General features: G+C 39.9%; 1 protein-coding gene across 1 annotated transcript; it reads left to right on the top strand.

Moving 5' to 3' along the window:
- The first annotated feature begins 250 nt into the window (after positions 1–250).
- LOC130501726 (uncharacterized) lies at positions 251–799 on the top strand. The gene has a single exon (XM_056996557.1). It carries the CDS (start codon positions 251–253, stop codon positions 797–799), a length of 549 nt encoding a protein of 182 aa, XP_056852537.1.
- The last annotated feature ends 11,895 nt before the right edge of the window (positions 800–12,694 follow it).

Below are 12,694 nucleotides of genomic sequence, written 5' to 3'. Positions count from 1 at the left end.
AATAAAGAATGATGTATGAGCTCTCAAATAGTGAAATATGATTCCTTTGTTCTTAAACTCTTAGATCTTTGATTCACAAACTCTCTCAATCTCTTAATACTCTTTCTAAACTATAAAATGATATAGTTTAGATGAAGTGGTAGTGAATAAGAAATAGTGCTAACCAACACCACTAGATGTCGAGATTTCTCTTGGAGCCAAAGGCCTAGAAAGCTACTAAGCTACTAAGAAAGAGAACTCTAAGACCCTCATGCTCATCCGTCATCACATTGAGGAGAGCTTAAAAGCTCAGTACCTCACAGTGAGTAATCCATACGAGTTATGGAAAGAGCTTCAGATGAGATATGATCACCAGAAGACCTTGATTCTTTCGGGTGCCACCTATGAGTGGCTTCATCTCAGGATTCAAGACTTTAAGTCTGTGAATGAGTACAACTCAGCCATGTTTAAGATAGTCTCAAAACTGAGTCTATGCGGCGAGACTGTAACTGATAAGCAGTTGTTGGAAAAGACTTTCCAGACAATGTCCTCAAGCAATTTGTTGCTTCAGCAACAATACAGACATAAAGGTTTTAAGACCTATAGTGAGCTCATCTCATGCCTATTGCTTGCAGAACAGAACAACGAGCTGCTCTTGAAGAACAATGAGCTTAGACCACTTGGATCTAAGCCTGTCCCTGAGGCAAATCATACCTCAAATGAGCCTGATGATGGTGCTGAAGCCAACCATGTCCGATATGACCATAAGGGCCGCGGATCCTCATATGGAAGAGGACGTGGCCGTAGAGGTCATGGGTGAGGACGTGGACAAGGTGGCAACAGCAAAGGGCGCAACACCCCTTATGACCGTCCAAACCAGTCCAATAATGGACAAGGTAAAGGCAGAGGCAATGGGACTTCTTCAAAGCCACAGAATCCTGCAAGCTCACCTTGCCATAGATGCGGAATGATGAATCATTGGGCAAAGAATTGCCGCACAGCCAAGCATCTGGTCGACCTCTATCAAGAGAGTCTTAAGGGCAAAAATCCGGAAGCGCACATGGTGTACAAGGATGGTGAGGACGATTTTTATCATGACAAGGACGACCTCATGGACTTTGAGACTTCAGACATACTCACTATGCTGAATGATGATCCAGTGGAATAATGTGATGCATCAAACGATTTGTGTTTGAATGCTTTTGGTGTTTTTAGGCTTTGAGAATTTTTTTTAAGTGCCTTTGCATTCTATGTTTTATTTTAAGAATAAACTATGTTTACTTTCATTTTCAATAATAATATGAATGATTCAGATTATATTTTTATTGTCAAGAATGAAAGGAAGTATGGACACACTTGTGGTTGATAGTGGGACAAGCCACACGATTCTTAAAGATAAGAAATTCTTTGTTAATCTAACATTGAAAGATGCCAATGTGAGCACAATAGCTGGTGTATCATCACTAATCAAAGGCCACGGCCAAGCTTATGTCTTGTTACCAAATGGGACACATCTAGAAATAGATGAAGCATTGTATTCTCCAAACTCTAAAAGAAGCCTGTTGAGCTTTAAAGACATTCGCAAGAATGGTCTTCATATTCAAACGAGTGGAGAAGGAGCCAAAGAGTTCTTAAACATCTTTGAGCTCGACCAAGACCATAAGAAGGTCTTGGAAATGATACCAGCTGTATCCACTGGTCTTTACCATGCTCAGATCAGTGCGGTCGAAGCCAATGTTATAACAATAAGCAAAGAGTTCAAGGAGAACTTTGCTTGAACGGCTAGGGCATCCAGGAACATCTATGATGCGTAGACTTATTCTAAATTCTAATGGTCATAACCTTAAAGGTAGACGAGTTGTTCCTAAGATCCATACATGTGTACCTTGTGCACAAGGAAAACTCCAAGTCCGACCATCACCAGTCAAAGTGACAAAGGAAACCATAGGTTTTCTGGAAAGAATACAAGGTGACATCTGTGGACCAATACACCCACCAAGTGGGACGTTTAGGTACTTCATGGTACTCATTGATGCGTCCACAAGATGGTCCCATGTGTGTTGGAATTCATGAGTGTTTGTCTCATGTCAAGAGAGTATTCAGTTAACTTGTAACTGAATACCTTCAACCATACAACAGGAACTCACTCAACAATGGAAGAGACAACCAACTGGTGGTTGAATCCTCTCACACAGCCTATACTATAACCAAGATCCTAGAGAGTAAACTGGTTATAGAAAGCTAAGAATCTCTAGTTTGAATCTAATCCTTGAGAAGTAACACAACACTTTAGAGTTTGTGCACTTAAGATGAATGGGATCTAGAATCAGTAAGCTAGAGTTTAAGAAGAAATAAGAAGAGTTTAAAGTGAATTTTACAAGTATTAGGCTGCCTTAAGAGAAAGAGAGTTAAGGCAGCCTCCAAATCATGATTCACTTGACCATTACATTGTGACTATTGTTTAGACACAAGAGAGGGAGAGAGAGCCACGAAATTGATGAGAGAAACTTGTATTAAGACTGGATAAATGTTACAAGAGGTGGTGAAGTCTTTAAATAGACAATCACTTACAATAAACAATGATTAAACAAGGGAATGACTAAACAAATATTATTGTGGGGTTTCTGATGAAGCCAGAAGGATGCAGCCAAGGTTAATCTCGACCAGAGGGAGTGAGAGTGACAGGAGAGAGGTTTACACAGCCTGGTTGAGTGAAAGTGACAGGTCCAGCTGCTTCTCTTAAGCAACATGTGACTTCTTCTTTTCAAATTCAAACCAGGCTCTCTTATTTTAATTCAAACATGTTTCCTTGACATCTCAGTGTTTCCCACGTCCATATTAAGTCTCCAAACTCCTTTCTTGCCTTGAAAGGTAAGTTAGGTCAAGATAGTAGCTTGTGGAGCAAGACTGCACAATCAGAACCAAATTGGCTTCTCTTGGTGAATTCTCTTTAGATCATCAACCAGCTTCTTCTTCTGGTCATTCCTTTCTTTATTTCAACACTCCCCCTCAAGCTTGACCATAGGAGATCCTTGGGCAAGCTTGGAACTGAGAGCACTTGCCTCATTAAAAACCTAAGTGTGGAAAACCTCATGGGATAAAACCATCACTTAGGGAAAAAGAGTGCAACTACCCTCAGCCTAGGGATTGGCCAGTGGGTTTATGAGTCTTAGGATCAAGTTTAGGGACTCATAAACCCTGGATCATGGCCTTACTTCAATGGCAAGCAGGCACCAATGCCTTCCTTGCTTCACACTCAAAACTGCTTGGAACTCTCCATGTGGCTGGTTCTTTGTCTCCCCCCTTCTTCTGACCTCTTGCCATCATCAAAGGGTTTGATCCACGACCAGACTCTCCATTATGAGCTCCAAGTACCTGATTCAAACAATGCACACACACATGCATCAATTCTCAAAGGGCAAACCTATTCAATCATAACCATAAGTATAGATAAAGGTACTTCCCTTGCATAAGAAGAATGGTCATTGGCTTCTCATATTAACACCCCTCCTCAAGCTTGACCTGAGAATGAGAGTATGTGGTCAAGCTTGGAAGATGAGAGCCAATGATGATAACCAATGCCTTGAGACCAGAAGCTTCATCAACCAGGTACAAGCACACATGCTATGGGCTGATTCATAGCTTCCCAACTGAAGGTAACTGTTCTAACTTCATATAGAAGCTGATCCATAGCTTCCCAACCAGAAGGTAACTGTTCTAACTCCATGCCTTGGGCTGATTCATAGCATTCCAATCAGCTTGACTCTCCACCTGATCTTCTTGTCAAGTAGTCTCTGATGGCCATCTGTTCTAACACCAAGTTGTTGCTGTCCTTGTTGAATTCTTCTTGCAGTGGCTTCTAGACAGGCCATGGAAGCTCATTTACAGCCCCCCTCAAGCTTGAATCCGAGTATAGGGGAGGAGACAAGCTTGATATGAGCTTTTAAGCCTCCTTGTCTACTCAGAAATTATTTCTCCATGGTCAGGAATATGCATCTTGTGCAGGCTCTGATCAACATGGGCAATCTGTCAAACCAACACTAAGACAAGCATCAGTAGACAACAAGAGACCAGAACATTGGTTTTCACCAAGTCTGATCTTTAAAACACAATTTAAATAAGCACAGCAGCAATGGAAAGATATCTTTAAGATTCTATCCTAGAAACACTCTCTGAATCCTAATCAACAAGATTAAGCTTTCAGGCAACAACACAATCAATTTTCCTAAGGGCATAAGCAAGACAATTCTTTCAAGACAGCTTAATAACCCTAGGCAGATTCTAACAAGAGATTGTGAGAAGAGAGAATTAAGTAACCAGAGTAAAAGTAACCAGAGAATAAGTAGAGATTTAGAGAATGATGTAACCAGAGAATCAGAGAATTAGAAAAGAGAGAAAAGAGAGTTTGCTCAAGAGTTCTAATGGACAGAGTTTTGCTCTGTTTTCTTGAGTTTTGCGGAAGCATTAACAGCCAGGAGCAACCAATACTCCTCATGAGTTTGGTGCTTTAGTAGCTGAAACACAATGGACCATTGAACAATTAATTTGCTCACTGATCTTAGACATGTGCCACTGGAATAACTCATGAACTGATGTTTTCCAGGGCAAGCAACAAAAGAACCAACAGAATAACACATGAACAAGTGTTTTCTGTGGCTTACACAACAAAGACACAATGGATCAAAACAGTTTGTCCACTGGTCAAATATTTTTAAAACATTTTTCAGAATCAGATTACTCAAGAATCTGTTCAAAAACATTTTTCAGAAACCTTTCTTTTTCTTTTTTTTTTTTTTAAAGTGATTTCAAGATACAATAATAATCTTTTCTCCCTCCCTCAGGCTGGTAAGAACATATTTCAGTCTTTCATCCAAACCTTAAACAATGAGGAGATCAAGGGGAGAGTCACTGATCATAAAAAAAAACATTTAAAGATTGCATCTTGAATTTTGGAAAACATACTTCATCTAACCTCTCTACTGCTCATGTTTTGAATCCTAGCCACACAGCTCATCAAAAACAATTTCAAAGTGAGAGAGAGAGCTTCAGGATGAAGTAGAACAGAGTGAGTTCAGCCCAAGAGAGCAACTAGGCTCTGATACCATGTTGGAATTCATGAGTGTTTGTCTCATGTCAAGAGAGTATTCAGTTAACTTGTAACTGAATACCTTCAACCATACAACAGGAACTCACTCAACAATGGAAGAGACAACCAACTGGTGGTTGAATCCTCTCACACAGCCTATACTATAACCAAGATCCTAGAGAGTAAACTGGTTATAGAAAGCTAAGAATCTCTAGTTTGAATCTAATCCTTGAGAAGTAACACAACACTTTAGAGTTTGTGCACTTAAGATGAATGGGATCTAGAATCAGTAAGCTAGAGTTTAAGAAGAAATAAGAAGAGTTTAAAGTGAATTTTACAAGTATTAGGCTGCCTTAAGAGAAAGAGAGTTAAGGCAGCCTCCAAATCATGATTCACTTGACCATTACATTGTGACTATTGTTTAGACACAAGAGAGGGAGAGAGAGCCACGAAATTGATGAGAGAAACTTGTATTAAGACTGGATAAATGTTACAAGAGGTGGTGAAGTCTTTAAATAGACAATCACTTACAATAAACAATGATTAAACAAGGGAATGACTAAACAAATATTATTGTGGGGTTTCTGATGAAGCCAGAAGGATGCAGCCAAGGTTAATCTCGACCAGAGGGAGTGAGAGTGACAGGAGAGAGGTTTACACAGCCTGGTTGAGTGAAAGTGACAGGTCCAGCTGCTTCTCTTAAGCAACATGTGACTTCTTCTTTTCAAATTCAAACCAGGCTCTCTTATTTTAATTCAAACATGTTTCCTTGACATCTCAGTGTTTCCCACGTCCATATTAAGTCTCCAAACTCCTTTCTTGCCTTGAAAGGTAAGTTAGGTCAAGATAGTAGCTTGTGGAGCAAGACTGCACAATCAGAACCAAATTGGCTTCTCTTGGTGAATTCTCTTTAGATCATCAACCAGCTTCTTCTTCTGGTCATTCCTTTCTTTATTTCAACAATGTGTGCCTATTATCCACACGGAATCTAGCCTTAGCTAGAGTTCTTGCTCAAATCATCAGATTGAAAGCACACTTTCCAGACTTTCCTTTGAAGACTATACGTCTTGATAATGCTGGTGAATTCACTTCCCAAGCCTTTTATGAGTACTGTATGTCCACGGGGTGACAGTTGAACACTCCGTGGCACATGTCCATACACAGAACGGCCTAGCCGAGTCCTTTATCAAAAGGATTCAGATGATTGCTAGACCTTTACTCATGAAAAGTAATCTTCCAGTCACAGCTTGGGGACATGCAGTATTGCATGCTGCGGAATTAATACGCATCAGACCATCTAGTGAACATAGATATTCACCATCCCAGCTCCTCATGGGTGAGAGCCAGACATCTCCCATCTTAAGACTTTTGGATGTGCTGTTTATTATCCAATAGTTCCACCACAAAGAACAAAGATGGGAGCTCAGAGAAGGATGAAAATATATGTTGGATATGATTCTCCCTCAATTATAAAATACCTCGAGCCAACCACGGGTGATTTATTTAAGGCCAGGTATGCAGATTGCCATTTTGTGGAATCTGAGTATCCAACATTGGGAGGAAATAATAGCAAGCTGGTAAAAGAAATTACATGGAATCATACATCCCAAGCATGGCAAGATCCTCGAACTCAAGTCTGTGATCTTGAAGTTCAGAAGATTATACATCTTCAAGAGCTAGCTAATAAATTGCCAGATTCCTTTGCTGACCCAAATAGAATGACCAAGTCATATATACCAGCTGCTAATGCACCAATAAGAATTGATGTCCAAAAGGGACAAAATCAAGTTGCTACAGAGTCTAAGACACGTCTGAAACGTGGTAGACCAATTGGTTCCAAAGATAAGAACCCTCGCATAAGTAAGAAAGGTGCTAAACAGACCGTGGGCGAGGGGGTGAAGGAGCTGGTCGATGTGGTCGATCCGTCCGTCCAAAAGGACCGGGACATGGACGAACCAACGTCCGGACATGGGCCGGGCGTACCAGCATCCTCAGACATGAACATTGGCATGGTTGCTAAGGGGCCTAATGAGATTTGGGACGCCAAAACTCAGGGTTCTGAACCACCTGACAATGAAGAGATCTCAATAAACTATGTCATGTCTGGAAAACAATGGAACAGAAAACATGTCGACATGGATGATTTATTTGCATATCATGTAGCACTTGAGATCATTGAAAATGATGAGGATCTAGAACCCACGTCCATTTATGAATGCATGCAAAGAAAAGATTGGCTTAAGTGGAAAGAAGCCATAAACGTGGAGTTAAACTCTTTCAAGAAGAAAGGTGTTTTTGGACCAATACTCCTAACACCACACAATCTAAAACCAGTGGGTTACAAATGGGTCTTTGTGAGAAAGAGAAATGAGAATGGTGAAGTCGTGAGGTATAAGGCCCGACTTGTTGCACAAGGATTCTCACAGAGACCAGGAATCGATTATGAGGAGACTTATTCTCCCGTGGTGGATGCAACAACATTCAGATTCCTTATAAGTCTGGCCATAAGAGAAAATCTTGATTTACGGTTAATGGATGTAGTAACCGCATATCTTTATGGACCACTGGACAATGACATATACATGAAAGTACCAGATGGTATTGAAATACCTAAGGATGCTAAAGGTTCTCGAGAACAGCATTGCATCAAGCTTAACAAAGCTTTGTACGGATTAAAACAATCTGGTCGTATGTGGTACAACAGATTGAGTGAGTACTTACTGAAAGAAGGCTACAAGAATGATCAAGTAAGCCCATGTATATTCATTAAGAAATCCGGCCAAGGCTATGTGATCATAGCCATGTATGTTGATGATCTAAACATACTTGGAACGGCCAAAGAGATTTCCCAAACAGTTGAATATCTCAAGAAAGAATTTGAGATGAAAGATTTGGGAAAAACCAAGTTTTGCTTGGGACTACAGATTGAACATCTTAAAGATGGAATCCTTGTGCATCAAAAGACCTATACTGAAAAGGTTCTTAAAAGGTTCAACGTGGATAAGTGTCATCCACTTAGTAGTCCCATGGTTGTAAGATCCCTTGGTCTAGACACTGATCCGTTTAGACCTAAGGCCGAGGATGAAGAGGTCCTTGGTCAAGAGTATCCTTACCTCAGTGCCATTGGCGCCTTGATGTACTTGACTACACATACTAGGCCGGACATTTGTTTTGCTGTGAGCCTATTGTCCAGATTCAGTTCATGTCCGACCATGAGGCATTGGAATGGGATCAAACACATTCTAAGATACCTACAAGGAACTAAGGATGTAGGTTTGTTTTATGCTAACCAAAACAAAGAAGATTTGGTTGGTTTTGCTGATGCAGGTTACCAGTCCGACCCACACAGTGCTAAGTCCCAGACCGGCTATGTTTTCACATATGGAGGCACGGCCATTTCATGGAGATCAGTCAAGCAGACCATATCAGCCACATCATCCAATCACTTGGAGATATTGGCAATCCATGAAGCAAGCAGAGAGTGTGTCTGGCTGAGACTCATGACACACCATACTCGGACAGCATGTGGGATCACGGATGGTAAAGACGAGCCGACCGTCCTTTATGAAGACAATGCGGCCTGCATAGCTCAGCTCAAAGATGGATACATCAAGGGTGACAAGAATAAGCACGTTCTCCCCAAGTTCTTCTTCACCCACGACCTTCAGAAAGAAGGAGAGGTCAAGGTACTCCAAGTCAGATCAAGCGAGAACTCAGCCGACCTCTTCACTAAGGCGTTACCAACATGCACGCTCAGGAATCTTATGCAGCAGATTGGTATGCGATCACTGAGAGATCTTCAGTGATGTTCACTTCAGAGGGAGTAATGCGGCTGTACTCTTTTTCCTATCCATAGGTTCCCTTTTACCACATTGGGTTTTGGGTTTACTATGGAAAGGTTTTAACGAGGCAATATTCCAAACGCATTACAAGCCCTAGACGGTTATGGCATTCAGGGGGAGTGTTGTAAACCAGATGGTTTATAGATTGCTCATAAACAGATGTTTCAACAGATCGAGGTTACACTTAACCAAGATTGTACTAAACCGAGATTGTACTAAACCAACCATGTGTTAATGGATTGGGCCTTGTTTCTCCTTTTATTCATAAGTGGCGACTTCTTAACTAAAGTTAAGAAAGTCCCATATTGCTTAAATTTGTAATAGGAGGCCAAACTCCAACCTATATAAGGAGAGCCTTGTTTGCTTATGAATAACATCTCATTCTTTCACAAACAAAGCATCCGATCTCTCTCTCTCTCTCTCTGGTTCGATTAGTTCTTAAGCAAGAACACTAGGATTAGAACATATGAGATTTATTCAACTTCCTGGTTATTCTCCACTGATTAGTGGTTCCAAATAAAGCTTCTTAGATCGTGGTTCATCCTGGTTTGATAAGAATCATGAAGATAATGGCATATGTCCGAACAGGCTAATCTGGAATCATTTGGATAGAAAGTGGGATATCTTCTTACTCACAACTCCTATGAGATTTATTCAACTTCCTGGTTATTCTCCACTGATTAGTGGTTCCCAATCAAGCTTCTTATATATTGGTTCATCCTGGTTTGATAAGAAGCATGAAGATATTGCCATATGTCCGAACAGGCTAATCTGGAATCATCTGGATAGAAAGTGAGATATCTTCTTACTCACAACTCCTATGAGATTTATTCAACTTCCTGGTTATTCTCCACTGATTAGTGGTTCCAAATAAAGCTTCTTAGATCGTGTTTCATCCTGGTTTGATAAGAATCATGAAGATATTGCCATATGTCCGAACAGGCTAATCTGGAATCATCTGGATAGAAGTGGGATATCTTCTTGCTCACAACACTTATGAGAGTTATTCAACTTCCTGGTTATTCTCCACTGATTAGTGGTTCCAAATAAAGCTTCTTAGATCGTGGTTCATCCTGGTTTAATAAGAATCATGAAGCTATTGTCATATGTCCGAAAAGGCTAATCTGGAATCATCTATATAGAAAGTGGGATATCTTCTTCCTCACAACTCCTATGAGATTTATTTAACTTCCTGGTTATTCTCCACTGAATAGTGGTTCCAAATAAAGCTTCTTAGACCGTGGTTCATCCTGGTTTGATAAGAATCATGAAGATAATGGCATATGTCCGAACAGGCTAATCTGGAATCATCTGGATAGAAAGTGGGATATCTTCTTACTCACAACTCCTATGAGATTTATTCAACTTCCTGGTTATTCTCCACTGAGTAGTGGTTCCCAATCAAGCTTCTTACATATTGGTTCATCCTGGTTTGATAAGAATCATGAAGATATTGCCATATGTCCAAACATGCTAATCTGGAATCATCTGGACAGAAAGTGGGATATCTTCTTAATCACAACTCCTATGAGATTTATTCAACTTCCTGGTTATTCTCCAGTGATTAGTGGTTCCAAATAAATCTTCTTAGATCGTGTTTCATCCTGGTTTGATAAGAATCATGAAGATATTGCCATATGTCCGAACAGGCTAATCTGGAATCATCTGGATAGAAGGTGGGATATCTTCTTGCTCACAACACTTATGAGATTTATTCAACTTCCTGGTTATTCTCCACTGATTAGTGGTTCCAAATAAAGCTTCTTAGATCGTGGTTCATCCTGGTTTGATAAGAATCATGAAGCTATTGTCATATGTCCGAAAAGGCTAATCTGGAATCATCTGGATAGAAAGTGGGATATCTTCTTACTCACAACTCCTATGAGATTTATTCAACTTCCTGGTTATTCTCCACTGATTAGTGGTTCCAAATAAAGCTTCTTAGATCGTGGTTCATCCTGGTTTGATAAGAATCATGAAGATAATGGCATATGTCCGAACAGGCTAATCTGGAATCATCTGGATAGAAGGTGGGATATCTTCTTGCTCACAACACTTATGAGATTTATTCAACTTCCTGGTTATTCTCCACTGATTAGTGGTTCCAAATAAAGCTTCTTAGATCGTGGTTCATCCTGGTTTGATAAGAATCATGAAGATATTGCCATATGTCCGAACAGCTAATCTAGAATCATCTGGATAGAAAGTGGGATATCTTCTTACTCACAACTCCTATGAGATTTATTCAACTTCCTGGTTATTCTCCACTGATTAGTGGTTCCAAATAAAGCTTCTTAGATCGTGGTTCATCCTGGTTTGATAAGAATCATGAAGATAATGGCATATGTTCAAACAGGCTTATCTGGAATCATCTGGATAGAAAGTGGGATATCTTCTTACTCACAACTTCTATGAGATTTATTCAACTTCCTGGTTATTCTCCACTGATTAGTGGTTCCCAATCAAGCTTCTTATATATTGGTTCATCCTGGTTTGATAAGAATCATGAAGATATTGCCATATGTCCGAACAGGCTAATCTGGAATCATCTGGATAGAAAGTGGGATATCTTCTTACTCACAACTCCTATGAGATTTATTCAACTTCCTGGTTATTCTCCACTGATTAGTGGTTCCAAATAAAGCTTCTTAGATCGTGGTTCATCCTGGTTTGATAAGAATCATGAAGATAATGCCATATGTCCGAACAGGCTAATCTGGAATCATCTGGATAGAAGTGGGATATCTTGTTGCTCACAACACTTATAAGATTTATTCAACTTCCTGGTTATTCTCCACTGATTAGTGGTTCCAAATAAAGCTTCTTAGATCGTGGTTCATCCTGGTTTGATAAGAATCATGAAGATAATGGCATATGTCCGAACAGGCTAATCTGGAATCATCTGGATAGAAGGTGGGATATCTTCTTGCTCACAACACTTATGAGATATATTCAACTTCCTGGTTATTCTCCACTGATTAGTGGTTCCAAATAAAGCTTCTTAGATCGTGGTTCATCCTGGTTTGATAAGAATCATGAAGATAATGGAAATATGTCCGAACAGGCTAATCTGGAATCATCTGGATAGAAAGTGGGATATCTTCTTACTCACAACTCCTATGAGATTTATTCAACTTCCTGGTTATTCTCCACTGATTAGTGGTTCCAAATAAAGCTTCTTAGATCGTGGTTCATCCTGGTTTGATAAGAATCATGAAGCTATTGTCATATGTCCGAACAGGCTAATCTGGAATCATCTGGATAAAAAGTGGGATATCTTCTTCCTCACAACTCCTATGATGTTGTAAACCAGATGGTTTATGGATTGCTCATAACCAGATGTTTCAACAGATCGAGGTTACACTTAACCAAGATTGTACTAAACCGAGATTGTACTAAACCAACCATGTGTTAATGGATTGGGCCTTGTTTCTCCTTTTATTCATAAGTAGCGACTTCTTAACTAAAGTTAAGAAAGTCCACATTGCTTAACTTTGTAATAGGAGGCCAAACTCCAACCTATATAAGGAGAGCCTTGTTTGCTTATGAATAACATCTCATTCTTTCACAAACAAAGCATTCGATCTCTCTCTCTCTGGTTCGATTAGTTCTTAAGCAAGAACACTAGGATTAGAACACGTTATCAGCACGATCTTGCTCAAGATCAACCAACTCGGAGACCATCATAAACCCTAGCCGCCGCCAACCACTTCTCTCTCTAAGATCTTTTACATTCAGTTGTTTCTTAGATCTTAAACTAATCATACTTTGAATCCTTTCTTTGTTT

Source organism: Raphanus sativus, unplaced genomic scaffold (genome assembly GCF_000801105.2).
Source record: "Raphanus sativus cultivar WK10039 unplaced genomic scaffold, ASM80110v3 Scaffold0267, whole genome shotgun sequence".
Lineage (NCBI taxonomy): Eukaryota > Viridiplantae > Streptophyta > Magnoliopsida > Brassicales > Brassicaceae > Raphanus > Raphanus sativus.
Note: the sequence above shows the minus strand (reverse complement) of the source record. Positions and strands in the feature narration are given on the sequence as shown.